Source organism: Streptopelia decaocto, assembly GCF_964273445.1.
Source record: "Streptopelia decaocto genome assembly, chromosome: 6".
Classification (NCBI taxonomy): domain Eukaryota; kingdom Metazoa; phylum Chordata; class Aves; order Columbiformes; family Columbidae; genus Streptopelia; species Streptopelia decaocto.
The window spans coordinates 5,370,619-5,389,134 of NC_138660.1; the positions used below are offsets into that span (position 1 = coordinate 5,370,619).

The 18,516-nt window shown below is 42.3% G+C and overlaps 1 protein-coding gene across 1 annotated transcript in view; it reads left to right on the forward strand.

Moving 5' to 3' along the window:
• The first annotated feature begins 1,387 nt into the window (after positions 1–1,387).
• Positions 1,388–18,516, forward strand: part of PDE6D (phosphodiesterase 6D) — a 38,236-nt gene continuing 21,107 nt past the window's right edge. Inside the window, exon 1 of the mRNA XM_082055576.1 lies at positions 1,388–1,555. Within this exon, the coding sequence (XP_081911702.1) occupies positions 1,506–1,555 (50 nt within the window). The 5' untranslated portion in view covers positions 1,388–1,505. The remainder of the gene's footprint in view (positions 1,556–18,516) is intronic.

The following is an 18,516-nucleotide window of genomic DNA, read 5'->3' on the forward strand; positions in this document are numbered from 1 at the left end:
TGTCATACTTCCACCTGGTAGGCTCTTCCCACACACATGACAATTTGTTTCTGCCTTCTTCAAGTCTCCTCTTCTTGCCATCAGTCGTTTCCCCTCTGTGATCTTTAGTCCCTCATCCTCAGATAGCATGCAATTACACAGCCCATCTAAAACCCAGGAAGGACTCTTAATAAAAGATAGATATATATTAGCATAACGCACCGCTGGCACTGCGCCCAGACTCAAAATGATCTGCTCATACGCTTTAAAACCGATGGTGTGGAACTGAGCATGGATCACATACATCAGGGAAATAAATGCTACCTATTTTTATTATTAAGATCTCTTATTGGTTATACTGGCAGTGGCCTTGTCCTTATGCATTAAACTCGACCTTTATTAATGTTCATGTTCTTCTCATTTGTACAGTGGCTGATTTGGAGGCAAGTGGAGCCATGAATGTATTGATGGCACCGTGATTGTTCGCTGGTTCTGTTCTGAGCCCGGATTACAACAGCTGCCTTTATTTTCCTCATGATTTATTAATGCTTTCTAGTAGCTACGCTCAGATTGTTAATGGATGAGTTAATTTGTCGTACCCCTGTTAAAGAATAGCCTGGCTTCTGGGATGTGCTAAAGAACCAGAGACTTTCCCCCACAATCTACTTTGTTACACAAAGGCCAAATTTCTGCTGTACAAAAAAAGGCCTTGTTCTAGGGAAAACAAACTATTTATTTTAAACTTTCTCCATCACGCTGTCCCTCTAAGCTCCGGCCTGGGCACGCAGCACTTGCTCTGAACCCAGCAAGCCCCCGTGGCCCCAGAACCGCCCAAACCCACGGCTGGAGCTGGGCCGCGCTACCGCCCAGCGGCCCGAGGGACGAATTCCCCGCCGGACCCACCCGCGGTGTGAGGAGAAGCGCCGGCCGAGCGTCAGCGGCCCAGGCGCGTTCGCACCGACCCGTGAGGGCCCTCGTGGGGCGGCTGCTCCTCCAGCCTGTGGTGGCTCTTCACCCCAGGCTCCCCCTCGTCCGAGCCGCCGCCTGCAGGGGCGCCCGCTCCCTCCGCCGGTCGCGGCCCGCGCCCCCCCGCGGCCCAGCCTCACAGCGCCGGAGCGGCCGGGAAAGGTTTGTCCTGCGGCGACTCCCGTCCCCCAGCGACGTCAGGCTGGGCCGAGGCGTGCGCCTTAACGACCGCTGCGCAGCCGCCCTTGAATGGGGGAGTGAGGGCGGGGGCGCAGCCCCGCTGTCTGATTGGTCAGCCGCGCCGTCCTTCCTGCGCCAGAAGGCGGGGCGGTGAGGAGGCGACAGCGGTTGATTGGCCAGTGTGGCTGGCCGGGTGGGCGGGGTAGCGTGAGGCCGCTCGGGTTGGTTGCGCCGGCCAGTGGCGGGTGCGAGGGAGTGTGGGGGGTGGGGTGGGGGGGGGTCCTGAGGCGTCGCTGTCACCGCTGCCTTCCCGCCCAGGGCCGCGCAGCCAGGCCAGCCCGGCCCAGCCCCGTCCGCCCGCGGCGCGGCGCGGCAGGACCATGTCGGCCACGGACGAGCGGGCCAAGGAGATCCTCCGGGGCTTCAAGCTGTATCCTCCCGACGGGGGCCGTGAGGCGGGCGGGTCCCGGCCGGGAAGGAGGGAGGGGGGAGTACGGGGATCGTCGCCCCCCTGTGGCGAGGGCGCGTGCAGGGCCCCGAGGCGGGAAGGGGGTTGTCATGGAAACGTCTCCCCAGCTGGGCTGTTCCCGCCGGCGTCCTCCCCCCCCCACACCGCGGGGAGCGGCTGAACCCCCGCGGGGCCGGTCCGGCCGCGGGGAGCGGGAAAGGAGCCCCCGTGGCGCTGGGCCCTGGCTCCCGTCCCTGCGTCCCGGGGCGCTGCTGTCAGGCGCCGGGTCCCCATCCAGGAGGTGGCAGATGGCCAGAGCCCCCAGGGCGGTGGGGGCGGCATTCCCGGAGCTGTCCGCCGGCGGAGCGGGGCTGGGCCGGGAGGCGGCGGCCCCGGAGCAGCGGGACCCGCCCGCCTCCGCAGCGAGAACGGCTTACGGGAGCAGGTGAAGCGGCTCAGCTCCCGGGAGGATCCGGTCCCTTCCCCTCCAGCCCGCACTGAGGCACCTCTGCTTGGAGAGGAAACACTTGGTGTTCAGGTCCAGAAGCAGCCAAATATCCTGATCCTTTCACATCGTGAGGTACCAGCAGACATTGTGTTGGTCATACAATATCGTTTATTGCTAGCATCGACCTACTCTAGGCGTTAATGCCATCCTGTGCAGTTTATTTTAAAACTTTTCATGTTGCGGCTTTCAGAAAGGCATTCTTATTTCATGTCTGTGTTATCTGAATGTGAATTTAATGCTGGTGAAGTGAGATAGGTCTGAGCTTGGAGGAGAAGCAAGATCCCATGTGCACCCTTCTCAACCCAGAATTTCAGTGGAGCAGAGAAAGGCTCAACCTAAAGGCCCATGTGCAGACTGAAGGTGGGAGAAATATGCCACATGTAAAATAAAACTACTGTATTTTACTATAGCAGATTGTTGTAAGCTTAGAGGATAGATGCAGTCTTGCTAGCTTGGTCTTTAGATGCCAGAAAATTATTGTGGGTCAGTTTGTTTTCTGTTTTACAGTGAAAGTCAACAGAATGCTCTTTTCATTCAATACTATTATTTCTAAACAGTGTGGCTTTTTGTGCAGCAATATATTCATAATCTCTATGCCAGCTGTACCAGGATCTAATTTTCTAGGTTGGATTTAGACAGATAAATGCTATCAAACTATAAGCAGATGCTTTTAACTTTTGAATAACTGTCCCCTCCCCCAGCTGTTAGAACCACATCTGGTTCCTTTGCTTCTGCGTTAACACTGTTGACAGTTCTCTTTATTTATGAAGATGTAGTATTTTAGCTGTCAAAACATGATTTAAAAACCTTTTTTTGCTGGCAATTAGAAGAAGAATAAGCTTCTGAGAAAACCAGACTAAGCTGTTGGGAAAAGTGAGGAGTGCCTGGGAAGTTAAGCCTAAGGAACAAATTTTTAAGTACTTTTTGCATGCATTTGTGTATAGTCTTTGCTGTAGAGTAGAATTTACATGAAGGCATTTGTCCAACTTCGGATGAATTAACCATTTAATTGTTTGTTGGCTTAAGTAGAAAATGCTTTTTGCCCTTTGAAATGTGAGACAAACCTAAGGTCAGCTTGTATTATCTCAAGCAGCTGTAGCATGGACAAGAAGCTTGAGTAGAAATACTCCACAGTTCCACGTTGAGGTACCTCAAGTTTAGTCTTCCATTGCTTGTCCTTGAAAAGAAAACCTGATATGATTTTTGCTACTTACAGGACAGTTTTAAGCAAAGCCTTGACTGTGCTTCTCAAAAAAATACATTTTAGTACTTCAGCAGCTCAGGTCACTGTCTGCCATGCAGGCCAGGTAGCATAAAGTTTGAGAAACTCAAAAGTTTTCTCCAAACATTTCATAACTGGAACTTCTAGCAAGCTAAAATAGCTGGGGAAAAAAAAAAAAATCTATATATGGTTTTAGAAAACCAGAAGAGTGGCTGAACAGACATTCCTCATTTATGAGGAAGCCTCGAGACACTGCGCCATCCCCACAGGAAACTCCTCATGCCCAGATGTGATGCGCTGGCTGTCACGCAGCCACCACCCCAGACTCCTGCTTCCTTCTCTAAGAGTGAGCCTGTATTCTACAGAGCATTACATTTTAAAGAGGTGCTTTACCTTCCACCCACTCTGCTGCTGTGTGTGCTAATTCAATTTACTTAATAGAAAGGAAGAGAAACACACTCTGAAAGCTGTTAAGTTTATACTTTGAGTACTTGAAAACTTTTTCCTCCCCTCCCAGGAGGGAAGGCGTTCAACTCAACAGATTTAAGCACACCCTGCAAGCTTGGCACTTTAAATTGAACTTGATTTTAGCACAAGAAACTAGCACAGTATTACACCTCGGGTCTGTCTGTATTAGTTTCCTTGTGTGGCAAGACCAGTTGATGCAGTAGAAAGTGTCATTGAGGAAGCAGGCTTCCAAAATACTTGCTGTAACACAGGAACAGGCACTCTAGTTGGAATTCCAGTTCGCATTGAGTAATCAGAGTTTCCTCAAACAGATTGTTTACTTGTGATTCCTGAGAAGAGGTTAATTACAAGCTTTCCAACTGATTGGGACATGCTGCTGTGGAAATTATAGTCCAAATCCACCCTCTTCAATGCAAAGATCTGCTTTCCTTCCTCTATGACACAAGCGCAAAAACATGTTGTGGCTAGTGTCCTGAAACTCAGGCCAGAAGCATTTACTCCCTCTTCTCATGGATTTCACTATTTTGAAAAAGATTAAAACCAGGGGAGAAATATTAGATACTTGCAGGCAGCAAAAACTTAGAGAGTTTGTCACTTCTTCAGAAAGTGCTTCTTCATCAGCTCCCTGTTTTGAAGGCACTCACCTGAACAGCAGTTGTTACACTTACCTGATAGTAGCTACAGGTAGTCTGGTACTATGAAAATGCAGACTAATATTGCTCTGGAATATTAGCCAAGTCCTATTTTTGCAAGTATTTATGCATGATGGTCCTATAATCTCAAATGCATGAAATTTGATTATGCCTTCTTTCTCCAGAAGATGGGCCAGTTACTCTGTCAAGCTAGAGAGCAGTATTTTACTTGACCCTCACCATTTCAATGCATTCTTCAGGTTTCATTTTCTCATTTTATCTTTAGAGGTAATGCACGCAATTAAATGTATTTATCATACTTTCTCATTATAAAGTAACACTGATAATTTATTTCCCTAACAGGGGAAAACACAAAACCTAGGTGGTTTTTGTTTGCTTGTTTCTGTTTTCTACAGCTTCCCTGCCACCAGGCCCCTTCATAATTTGTGGGTTGCCTATTTACCTTTGTGCCAATATAAACACGCACAGTTTTGGTTTGAGGATTATTGTTTTTTAATGCTCTATGTAGACATTGTAGACAGCTATCCTATTTTATTTGGTTTCCCAACATTTCGAAAGTGTATGCACTTCACTTTCTTACATAGCACCCGTGCTATAGATTAGAAATATCCAGTCATGGTTTGCAACAACAGATTCACATCCAACTCTTGAGGGACCACAGTTCAGCTTCTTTATGCTCTTCTTCCTGCAATGTTGCAGGCAGAACAGCAAGGAAGAAAAAATCCAAACAAATCCAGTTGGGTCTCATAGCATAGTAAAGGTGCTAATACTAACCTCTCAACATATGAGTAAGCACATTCATTTTCTATTTTAAATCTTACAAGTCAAACAGGATATCACCTATTTTATTTGCTTCTGTACAGAGGAGTCTCATCAGAACTGGATCTCTGTAGCGTTAATTGCCATATAGATATTTATCAGTTTAGGTTAAGCTTCACCATGAGCTTCCATTTAAGGCTATGCAGTGTATTTTACTGTACTTCAGAAGTCTTCTAAAACAAAATTAATATGGTGAACATAGGCACAAAGAGACAATATTAACTATAGGTCAGAATAATTATGGAGTTACGACACTAGTATTTGTGGTCAGTATAAACATATGCCAGTAGCTCAAGCACTCCCACATTTGTAGGCAAATCTTTGTATGTCAAAGGCTGTCCTGCTTTCTGGAATCCTCAAAGTTCCCTGTGCAACATCCTGCCAGCTCCCAGAGCTTCTTACAATCCTTCTCTCACCATTGTTTTTCTGTCTAGACAATCATTCTAGCTGAGCATTAACCTCTTAGAAAGACAGATAGAGCTGTAATAAAAATAGAGTTATACCAGAAATCCTTAAGAGATTCTGTGAACTTTATATTACTCTGCGGACAGAGAGACTTCTGTTTCTAACTTTCTAATCTTGTTTCTGCTGTACACAGAGAAACTGTGGTCAATAACAGTCTTGCCTATCAACTACTAGATAGTCACTGAAGCTTTGAACTACTTTGATGCAGCATTCAGAAGTTGAGAAGCTCCATCAAACCAAGTTTCCAATTTGTTAGGCCAGTAGATCTTAAGCATTTTAAGTGAACAAGCAGCTAAACTGTTGTAGTATTTATGAAACTAACAAGATAGCAGCTTTAGTTGGCTTAAAAAATTCCCCTTTGTTTTGAGGTTTCCTCTGGGGCTTCCTCAGATCTCAGTTTGTTTAGACTTCTTGCAATCGAGTAGAAAGATGAATCACCAACTTCATGGGTTAAAAGGAGATGCTGGCCAGCTAAAAGAGGGAGCAGGGCTGCCCAGCTTCTGGGCAGTGTATTCTGGAGAGACCCAAAGCAGAACTTGCATGTAGCTTGCACCAGTGCAATCTTAAAACACTCTAAAAAAGATGAGTTTGTGCTCTCCATCCATGTTTCTGGTTTCTAAAAACTGCAACTTTCGTTTGTCTAACACAGAGTTCATTATTTCTGTGATACGTAAAACTGGTCTTCTGTTGTTCTTGAACTCTGATTAGCCCTTCTCTGTCTAAAGGGTACTTTACAAGCAAGAGCTGTCCATGTTCCCAGTTTGACCGCAGAATAAGTTCTCACCCTGGCAGCATCAAGAACCTTTAACCAGATTGTACTTGGTATTTAAGTAATTGTCACTGTGACCACAGTATCTTTACCATATCAGGGTTTTTTCCAGCACTTACAGAAGTTCTGCAGTAAATGTTGATCTGTACTTCTGCCATCCTAGACACAGACTTCTCATGTTTCTTATGCATAAAGTCACGAGGCATATCTGCAAATAACATAGGAGAAGTTTTAACAGTTTTGGGTTTACCTGCCTGGTTCCTCAATGAACACCAAAGACTTCATGCACCCCCCCACCCTGTTCACTTCAATTGAAACAAAAGTTTAAATATTCAATGATGTTTAAACAGTGATTTGCATTGTTTACTGTTCCTTCCATAGGAAGGCTGTCTGAACTGCTGTTGGTTTTCTGCATTTCAGATTTAATGCAGTCTGCTCAGTGTTGAAAGTGGCATCGAGCATTCCACCATCCCCAGACACAAATGAGTTGCCAGGTGCTACAGATAATACATCTTAACCAACACTGATTTGAAAGTGTAAACTGACATTGAAGTTCGAGTTCTTCTTTTTAGTCAGCAATAGTGCTTTGACACCTTGTTAGAATTTAGTTATACGATGTGTCCTTTTATCTCTTCAAAGCTTACCCACCCAGCATTTCACTAGAATTATGATTCCGGTATTTTTAATTGCTTCCTTATTGTTGACCTAGTAAGATACCTAAAATAATACAGTTGTCATTAGCAATATTATCTTAATATGACATAGAGGAAATAAGGGAGAATAATATCAATTACTCTGTACATCCTTGGCTGAGATCAAAATCCTTGGAAGTCTTTGGCGCCTTATGCTACAGTCATTGTTACAGAATGTCCACAGAGCAGAACATAGTCATTTAATCCATCAAGTGATAATTGATACAGCTTCTTCCACACTCCTCGCTCCACCCCCACGCATCTTCACAGCCAACATGTACAGAAGAAAACACGCTTGCACAGATATAGACAAGTAGGGAAGGCATCTAAAAATCCTGAAATTAAATAGTTACCGTTCAGAGTAGGTGTTTTGATACAGACATCTGATGTGTCTCCTGTGTCTCTGAAAAAAAGAGTTTTCTGTTAGCTAAAGCAGTCTTAGCTTGAAAGCTGATTAAGCTTGCCCTTGCACATGTTTACCTCTGAATTTAACATCTGGAAAGAATTTTGAGTCAAAATTTTGCTATCTTATGAACTTCATATAAGGCACTCTACCTTGACTTCCACAATCCATGCAATATAAGCCTCTTCTATTTCCCCATCTCTAAGCTGGGAAATTAAGGCAGCTTCAAATTTGAGCTCAGACCCTCCAATAAAGATAAGGCAATCCTTTGTTTACACCTAAATAGTCAAAGTTTGTGTAGAAGCATGAGGTTGCTAAGTTCCCAGATATACATAACAAGCAGAAAACATGATGATCTCTTAAGGTCCACCTGGCAATATTGAATTTTGTCTTCTTCTGCATATTAGTATAGCAAAATTTATCAAAAGTTAGTTCAGTAAGCACACAAAAGGTGATTTTAGCATGTCTCTTGCTTCTACATCTTAAGAAGCAGATCATGTATTTACACTTGATGTGCAAAAAAACTACAGTACTAAGCACTAAATACTAAAAACCATTCTCAGGGGCTGCCTTTTTATGCTGACACTACATCAGGAGCACCCACAGAAACAGGAGGTTTGACACCGGTGTAGCATCACTCCCGGAGCAGTGTTAAACAATAGAAGACAGTTTTTGAGAGGACACCCCCATACACTGATGGGGCATTACCGTGAAGTTCCCAAAGCCGTTCGACATCTGTCCTGCTGTGTCTTCTCAGATGTCTCGGGAAGCTCTGCCCAGAAGACACATGATAGTTACTGAGGTTCTTGTGAACAACAGTAGGAACCACATCTCAGCTGCATATTGCTAGATCTGATGGACAGGCAGGATTTTCAGTTGTGATTATGAACCTGAGATTACATTGTCAGATTTCTCCTGAACAGCTTTCTCACTGTGACAGAAATGTTAAGTATAGAAGAGACTTAAGGGAAACAGTATCAGATTAATTCACTCATCAGTGAAACTTTGAGTTGATTATGTTCATGACTAGAATATCAGGCAACATTCTTCTAGAAGAACGGCAGGCTTAGGTAAAAAGGAAAATAATTTGTTTTCAGTCAGCCTTTGGGATAACAGTGCACAAAAGCATCACGTTATTAAGTTTATCCACTGCTGTATTGAAAGGATCACTTAGCTAGCTAGGAGCAACATTGTCTTCCATTAGAGAAAATGGGAGAGCAGGGGATTTTACTTTCTAATAATTCTACAGAGCAGTATTTATATGGGCCAGTCTGTATGCTACACTGTGTACATAAGCTTCATCTACTCTGTAGTGAGTCAAAAGCTCATTTGGTCCTTGGAACAGCTGACTATATCCACCTCTTCCTATTTATTGATCAAGAAAAAGGGAGTGGGATCCTACACTGTAATCACCAATTAATGTATACCCCCCCAAGCAGACTACCTGTGTGCCTCTGTCCTCATCACTTCAGATTACTCAATTTAAGCCTTTCCAAAAGGAAGGTTACATGTGCTTGGAACCAAGAAATCCATCTCAGGTTTTATTAAGAGTGTCAGAAACTTCTAATCAGGGACAGTCTGCTGGGCAAGCAGAGAGTCAACATGAAGTCACTTTGGGTTAGAAAGTCAAAGGGAATTCTGTTTTTAGAAAACAGGAAAAAAAAGCTATTTGCATGGCCTTAAATAAAAATTCCTTCTGTGTTTGGGAAATGCTTATAGTGACGCTCACTATGGAAGAACTGATCTTCCATGCATCTGTTGGCACAGACTGTTGCTGGCTCTGTTCTTAAAGGGAGTTCTGCAGCAACCCAGCCATGCTCACAGGAATAAGTTTGCAGAGAGAGGGTAGAAGAACCATCATCCCCATTACTGTACCTCCATATGGTGGAATAGGCCAACCCATCTGGAAAGTGGACACCAAGAAGTATCTACTGACCTTTAATACAGGGGTCACCTCTGAAGATACTTGACTGCCAGTTTAAGCCTTTAGGGTGGATTCTTTAGTGCATTAGAGTATTGCCTGCAAGTCACAGTCCCACTTAAGACTTGTTTCTCTAGTAAAAGTTACTTCATTTCCCAGAAACTGAGACAAGGAGGAAAAAAGCCCTTCTGATTGTGATATCACTTGAATCTTATTAACCTTGAAGTGATCTTAAAAAAAAAAAAAAGTAGCTCAATCCAGGAAGTGGTGTGGGTTTGTTGCTTCTTCAGAGGGAGGACATCTGAAAGATAACTGCCTTTACATTCCTCTTGATGTGTGCTTCTGTCCCAGCAGCTGTGCAGAGCATAGATTACCATCCCCAGCTGCTCGTTACCTTGTTTTCAGATTTACTAGCTGAGCTGCTCAGATGAGCACCACAACCTCCTGTTTCAGTCAGAATGAGGCATACTGGCTTAAACAGCTTAAGCAATAGGTTAAGGAGCAGAGACCTGTGCTGGTCAAGTAGATCAGGTTAGCAGTTTTACAAACAGCTCAGCTGTTAGATTTGAGGGAGAAAGTAGACAGCAGCTGGGGGTGCTGTGAACCACCTTCAACCACTGCCGCTGGCAGGTGTCATGCCCACAGCCTTGGTCTTAAATCAGATGGATTGTTCTCAATGCAGCTTCACACCATCTTCTCCAGCACTGACTCACCTGAGGACGTTTCTCACATTACCACACTCAGTCACCCTTGCAGCACCAATTCTAAAATCCTAGCTCAGCACTGTTGACTTGACATTGCTAAATCTGTGGTCACATAACTTCTTTAAGTAAGAGAAGTGCACTTAAGATAACTTTAAAGCAGTCATCTTCTCTTGTTCCATGCAAGAAAACTTCAGTGTTAATGTGCCATGCGACAAGTTCCTACCAAGACACCTGTCAAAGTCACACACAGGGTCTGGGACCATGGAGCAAGTGCCCTTGGAGACTCTGTTCTCCTACAACTGTCATAATGATCCAGACATAGGAAATAATTGTCTGAAAAATCCCATGCAGCCTTGGAGAATAAATACATGTTATTTAAGAAATGCTCTTTCCAGAAAGAGAACAGAAAGCTAGTATGTTTTTCAATGCAGTTTGAGCTGCTTGTTTATGTTACCCTCATTAACCTGCCAGGAATCATTACAATCACACTGTTGCTATAATAATACAATATTTAAACAGCTATCCGCATTTAAACAGTATCTGCATTATACTAGCATAACACTGTCCTTAAGCTCAGCTTCTACAGAGAAACATTTTGCTTTATTGAAAGAAAGAAAAAACAGTACCCGTGTTCTCCTAGCATTTTCCATTAGAATAAGTTCTTCAGAGTTTTAAACGAACAAAAACTCACAAACCTATAGATGTATCTTAAAGTAGCCTGAAGTACTACTTAGAAAATAAAAATAAAGGTTGCCTGAGGAAAGTTGTAAGCTCACCTCTTCAAGGCTCTGGTTTGTTCCTCAGAAAAGAAGATCGAAGTTCCCTTCTCACCACTGGCAGCCCCACCATAACCTCTTTCTCCCCATCTCCACAAAGTAGAGGTGAGGCATTAACCAGGCAGCTGCAAAACAAACCTCCACTCCTCTAAAACCTGCAGCCATATGCCCTTCTCAAGGCCCTCTTTCTCATTTAAATACAGCCCTGCCAGAGGCCAGGTGAAAATGTTTCATGGTTCATGATGGTCTCTTGCATTTGTTTCACTGATAAAACAATAGTTCCTTGTTATCCTGCTTAATAATGTTGTTTGCACAAGTCCCAGTTTTGCCAGGTCTGAGATAGTAAGTGCCATGAAAGAGCAAGGGGCATGTTTGAAAAGATGCAAATTCAAATAAATAAAGATTGTATTTTAACGTAGGCACACCTGTAAAGAGTCCAGAGAATGCTAATTGTGGCATTTTTTGAGCTTTCTGTGTATAACTTCACAGCATTGACATTCACGTTAACATAAAAGATTATGAAGATACACACTTTAAAACAACAAAATAATTTTTAAAAAACAATATTTGTATCGGCTGTGTGTAACTCTGCCTTTTTAGTAACTAAATTGTGATTATTTTGTTATTATTAATAACGGAATTGAAATAATCCACTTGTGAACTGCAGCTAATTGTATTATTTACACATGCTGTGCTTTTTCCATGGCAGAAATAATATATTCCTAGCTGAAAAATACATTAATAAATTTCGATTAAAACAGATTACAAATACTCTGAACATTACCATATAGCTACAAGCTTATTATAATCTTAGTATAAACGTAACTATGAATTTTATTGACAATGAAAGCTATAGGAGCTGCTTGGATATAACAGAGGCATCGCTTTTGTGTCATTTCAGCGGAGATTTCATTATTGTATTCCCACTGTAATTCTTCATCTGAATTCCAGTGCATGTTAAAGCAGAGATGCTGGTTTGGAGAGACCGTCCGTCTTCAGGAGGTCCCCTCATGACACGCTCAGTGCTTCACATCAGTGTAGTTCACATCAGTATATCTGTGGAGACTGATGAAAGTGGAACATTCAGAACCAAATATTAGTATTTTACCTATTCTAAACTCATTTAGAAATGTGGTTTTTACTTGTAATTTCAGTGTGTTGCTGTAGTGCTTTTCTGAACAACTTACTCTCCTTTCAGACTGCCATGCTGTCTAATGCTGGAAGATACCAGGATGGTTAAACTGTCAAATCACTAATCCACACAGCAGATTTAAGCACTTCTCATATTCTAGTAGGTTCCTAAAAAAGCCCTGTAATTCTGATATGGAGTCCTTGTTTTTTGAGAGTTGTGCCTCAATCTGTGTAAATCCCCCTTTATTCCTCCTCTCTGCCTCTGTGTTCAGCAGCCTCTGGTCCATTTACAAGATTAGTTTCCTCATGCAACTGCCAATCATTCCCTTCTGACTGTATTTTCAATTTTCATTTGATTCTCCACTTGGTGTGTGTGCTCTAAGCTTTCCTCTCTTTCTCAGAAGAGACAAGATAATGAACTTGTTTCCCTTGAATGATCTTAGTCCTGTCACTTTTAAGTGGAAAACCAAAGATTGTTTGATCTATATTGCAGCATGTGGTCCTGCCATTAAGCTAATTTACTGCTTTCGCTTCGTTAAGTGACTTACTCGTGTCCCACGTAGCAGCTATTGATTTTTATATCCTATGTTTTTCATACCATGTATCCCAAAATGGCTTGTTTTGTATAGCAGCCTCCTATCATGTCAGCGGAAATTGTTCTTGGCTCTCAAAAATAACAGTGCCATGTCAGCAGAGGAAAAATGGCTTTAAAAAAGATGCTACAAAATGGTTCTTTCAATAACTTGCATAGTGCTCCAGAGATGTAACTACTTCCATGGCTCAGATCCATGACCTGTTTTTCTCTTATCCCTTGGAGAACCACCTTTGATTCTCACTGTGGCCTTGTCCTGCGAGTTTCAAGGGCCTCTCACATTCACCTAATTAATCACATCCTTACTTAACTCCCTTGGCTTGGTGTTGAGAGTGTTTGTAATAATTTTTGCCAGTTCATCCCTGGAAAAATAGAGTAGCTGGCAGTGAAGATGCTCTTCGTGTTTATTCATGGAGGCCCTGGCTGGAAGGGTTGTACTTTTTATAAGGCTAAAGTGTGCTCATTTCTCACGCACATATAGCCCAACTTTAAAACAACAACACCACAAACGAAACCCATAAAACCAAACCAAACCAAACCAACCAACCAACCAACCAAAAACAACAACAAAAAAACCCAACCAACCAACCAACCAACCAACAAAACCAAAAGAGAACACCACAGGAAGTATTTGTAAGTCCACTGAGATTCAGGCCAGTACTGTCGACATGGGTTGTGTATCTGAGGGAGCATTTAGGCTGGTGCCAGGAAAAGGGTGACTTGTTCCTCTGCTGTGCCGCGTCAGCAAATAGCAGATTGGCGTTTGTCATTGTGGACTTTATGAAAGTGCTTGTCGTAGCTGTTTCTCTGGCTGATTTGAATTTTTATTTTGTTTATTAGGTGAAGAGTGTTAGTGCCAGGGCTAAATACTGTTTTACTATAAAATCTCAATAAGATTAAATCCCCTTGTGATTCTCTAATTACATTTCAAGGATACTGAGTTGCTTTCCCAGAGAACCCGTGGTGATCTCTAGATGTATCCCTGGTTACAGAACAATGCTGGATTGAAACAGCGAGGGGTAGTGTGTGTGAGATACTGTGGGGCAGTGTTAAAGGTGCAGAGGTTCAAGAAAGCCTAAAGTGCTTTGAGTGAACCGCCTTTAGTAGAGCTGAGTGACTTCTGCCCGACCAGCTCTGATGTCACAGTGGTGCCAGTGGGGATGTGCTGCGTATTGCTGGGAGACTGAACAAAACCGTAGAGCTGGTATTACTTCTGCTGCAATTGTTAATTTTCATTCTTGTCATAAACACAAATCCTTGTCGACTAATTAACAGATGTACTGCAGCACCAGTACTTGTTTCACCTTTTCTCTGAAGGCTGCAATTGGCATTTGGTTTGGAAGCTGTGTGAAGTGTATCTTTTCAGGATTTCATTAATTTTTGTTGCGTTTCAGCAGTACTTGTGAAACAGGGCAAATGAACGTACCTGGGAAAGGAAGTTCAATTGTCTGGCCTATTTTCCTGAATAGCACACAGAGCTGTAATCCCACCCCGAGGGAATACACACCAGCTTTATGCCAAGTGGCTTGGGCAACACAGAGCTTTTCAGTGCCAGGAGTTTTTGAACTGATGTAGCTACAGTACGCAAATATACTGCACTGAGATAAAGCAGCGTCTCTGCTTCTCTTCCCCAGTGTCAAAGAAAAGGTGGCTCTGCTGTTGCAAAAAGCTCTAATCTAGATAAAACCATAGGGTTTATATGCTTAACATTTACTCCAGCTGAACTATTTCTGCTTGATTTCCCCACTGTGCATGCCTTTATCCCAGGATGAGTGTGTCCAGTTCCGAATCACAGAAGTCATGTCAAAGCTTTGGATTTGGACTCTCTTGATGCAGAATATTCAGGCAAAGGTTAAATAAGGGATAGTTAGCTCAACTCTAGATTCACTCCATGCCTTAGTCTGGATTGGCTCCTATGCATTGACAAGCTCCTAATTAATTCAATTGCTAGTGAAAGGTACTGTTTAAAAATTAACATGGTGTTGATAAGGTATTGAGGAATAAATTCTGTGTCAGTAGAACAAGGGGAGTTTAGATGGAATCGGTGTGTGAATGCAAGAGAAATTCAGTGCTTGATCTTTTATTTGTACTTTTTATGTCACTCCAACAAGAATCTCTAAGAGCTCGCACTACTGTTGATTTTGGTGGTGTGAACACCTGCCTATTAACAATTAGAATAAAAGTCACAAGCTCATTTCCTGGAAGGTAGGAGCTATCAGATGTAATGGCTGCAGGCTTTATTGATCTGGTGGGGATCTGGAGTGCTAACAGACAGCCTAATGGTTCCACGCTCAAATAAAAATCCCCAAGTCCCTGAAGTCCTTTGCACAAATGAATTCTTCCTCTTTTGCAGACCTCTCTGAAACCAAGACATGTCTCTGTGGAAACTGAGCTACAGGTTTTCCCTAAAAGGAGTTTTTACAGTCTTGCTCAATGGTGATTTTTTGTTTTGTTCTGTATGGGTGGATACCTCACTTGACAGTACTGCTGGAATCTCCCCTGGGCTCATTGCTGTTCTCAGCAGCTCAACCACATTCATTAACAGATCCATCTGGTACCCTCCAAAAGAGAAGGGGAAGGCAAACGTGCCTATCAGAGCTCTTAGTCTACACAGAAGCAGTTCTTCAAGCAAACATCATCAGTGCCATCTTTTATAGATGTCATCGAGTTAACAGACCTTGTTGTGTCCAAACAAAATTATGGGTGCTGAGTGAATGACGGCACAGAAGCAGATGGATATCGCTTTCTCATCTCTTTCTGTCGGGATGTAATCAGTGTCTGAACCATAAGGCAGATTGACCCAGCAGACTAAATGTTCTTATAAGTCCCAGGGAGGCCTTAGCAGACCTGATCCCGTACAGCTGATCTCTGAGCCTGTGTGTTCACTGCCCTGGCTTCAGATTTCTTCATGCTGCTTGTACCGAGAGAAGAAATTCATGTTCAGCAACATTGGCTAGGATTGCTTTGCCAATAAGTTAATATTATTTATTTTGTGTATAGTAGTTTTTATCAGCTGCACTAATGTTTGTGGACATAGTGCTGATCTTCAGAAGAAAAAATATCCCAATAGTCTTTGTAGAGGCACAAATGGGATTCGATTTTTCTTGTAGATCTGAAGAAGTGCTTTAATTTTAGTCTAGAGAGGATGAGTGAAGAAAGCTTTGCTTACAACAGGTGACATGGAATAATCTTACTATCGAAGCTGTGAGATTCTGTAATTTACATTTAAGGAAGTCTGGAGTTTCAGGAATTCTGCAGGAGGCTTTTGAGATTGCTTTCAAGAACTGTCATTTTTCTTCATAGGTAGAAACATTGCTGCTTTTTAAGGCTTTATTTTTGTTATAGCTTCAACAAGTATAATAGTTTTCTTATCATTTTAATGGGGTGAAGAAACTTACTGGATTACACAAAAACTTTAACAGGAAGCAGAGTTCTCACTGATACCTTGAATAAAGATTAAGTATAAAATTTAGTCTTAATTTTATAGGTAATGCTAGGTAAAAATTATCCTGGAAACTAAGAGGTTTTCAAACTTGAAGAGCAGCTAACTCAACTAGGATTAAAAAAATGCATGTTCTGTTTTCAAGATCTGTCCCCTTTAAAACACATTCAGGATGTAAATATGTAAAGAAATGATGTGAGTCTGTCACTTGACATACTCACTGCACCTTCATCATCGAACTGGAGTAGGATTGTAAAGAGACTTGGTCTTAAAATTAACTCTCTTTAATGATATAGAGTTTGAATGTCCAAGTTGTTTAGTTCAACTGAGAAGAATACCAGGGCTAAGCTATCACAGACAACTGCTGATTTTCCTATTCAGATTTCCACTGTCTCATACGTTAATCTTTTGTGCTCTGCTCTACATCAACAGGGGTACTTCGGTAGAGAGGGAGGAGGTGGCTGCTCCTGTGGTAGATAACCTGTTTCTTCTCTCTTAGTACGTATATCTGTGTGAGAACATTTTCACCTTACTTCTCATACCAATACTTCTCCGCAGAATGGTCTTTCTCCAAGGGATATTTAAGGAGTGTACAGCTCAGTCTAGGAGGACTGACCCATGTCTTCCCCTTAATTTGCAGAATTTGTGGATCTGCAGCTGCTACAAGTTTTGTTTGGGTTTTGCTGATTTTTTTAAGAAGACTGAGAAAAAGGATTCCCCTAAAAGGTAGAATATATATTTGTTCTGTGTGGCATATTTTTTGCCAACAGAAATTACAGTAAAATTCTTGAGTAAACAGTATCCATCTGAGAGAGGCAACCAATCTAGCAGGACTATTTCCTTTGTGAATGCTCTAATCGCCTACTTAATGTTGCTTTATGGCAGCACAGGAATGATTAGTAGGAGACTTTACAAACATAGATGTCTACGCAGCGTGTGCGCCCTGTATGTGTGACCTGCGTGGTGCTGATTTTTGGCATGGGCAGCAGTCCGAAGGAATGGTAGTATGAAGAGCCAATGTGGTTGAATTGCTAGACATATTACTGTACCCAGCCTTTTTTATCCCTGGAAATGGAATAAATAAAGGTTCTCTAAAGAGAGGAAGCCCAGTTTAGCAGCTTGGAGTACAGACACAAAAGAATCCGGAATCATTTTTGCACTGTTGAGGGTGGCAGCTTAGTAAAATTGGGGGGTTTTGAAATTAGAGATCTTTTGAATGAATAAATATAAGGGAAGCCTTTATGCAAAATATTACTGTAACTGCAGGCTCACGTTCTGATTGCCTTATCAGGGGAGATGCATCCTCAATGGCATCTTTGTTTGTCTTACAATGGCAGAAGATAGAAAATAAGCAATTAAAGCAGACTTATTGAAATGAAAGGCGCTTTGCATGCCACACATCTGAGCATTCAGCTATGCAGTTGCAGCTAAGATTGTTGGTTAGTTTTTCTATTTAAAAAACCCTAATTTATTGCTGCTTTGTGTACTCGCTTTGTAGTGTGGCCAGGCTACTGACAAGAGGTAAATTCTCTTTTTGTTTCAACTGCGATCCTCTTTTCTCTTTCCCTGTTTCTCACCCTAAAGCAGACTTACAAATGTGAACACAGAAATGAGAGGTTAATTACTTCCATTATATTCTTGGGACCCTTGTTATACAAATGAATCTTGTAAAGAAGTACTATAAAATCTGTTACTGGTCAGCTCAAAAATAGATGGACTTTGCTCTGATTGTTTATCAGTTGACATTCTAGTGGGTAATAGTGTGTTTGAGCTTTGTGAAAAATGAAAACCAAACCCCTTGTTCCCCAGCTTGTGGTCTAAGTACCAGCTGGGCATGGGCAAGTCCAACGTGAAATTCATATCTCCCAGGAACATAAGACACCCCCGGGAAAAATCAGCAGACAGCTTTTATATAGTAAAAAAACAAATATATTTTCAAAAGTAAGTGGTTTGGTTATATCCTGTAATATAATACCTATTCAACAGTCTAATATCAGTGGAAGATTAACATTATACACTCGTTTAAATGTCAAATCTTTATGGCAAACCAGCGTAGATTTTGAGTTAAATCTCAAAGACTTGCTTTCTCCTTGTGTGTGTGTGTGTTGCTTAATCTCCCTGGCCAGTATCAAGGATGTTGTGATCTCCTTGTTAAAGACGTCATGCTGAGAAGATTGTAGTAGAGGAATAAATAGAACAAGTGTTAGGAAGCCAAGCAGCTCATCTTGGTTGAACTAAAATGCACTCCGCACAAACTGGCTTCCCCATAGGTTTGTTTCTTCTAACTTCAAGTAAGAATCAGTTACCATTTTGCAGAGTATGCAGCGAGTTCACGTGAGGCTTTTCTAAGTACATTGGCATCCTTTTCTGAAAGGATG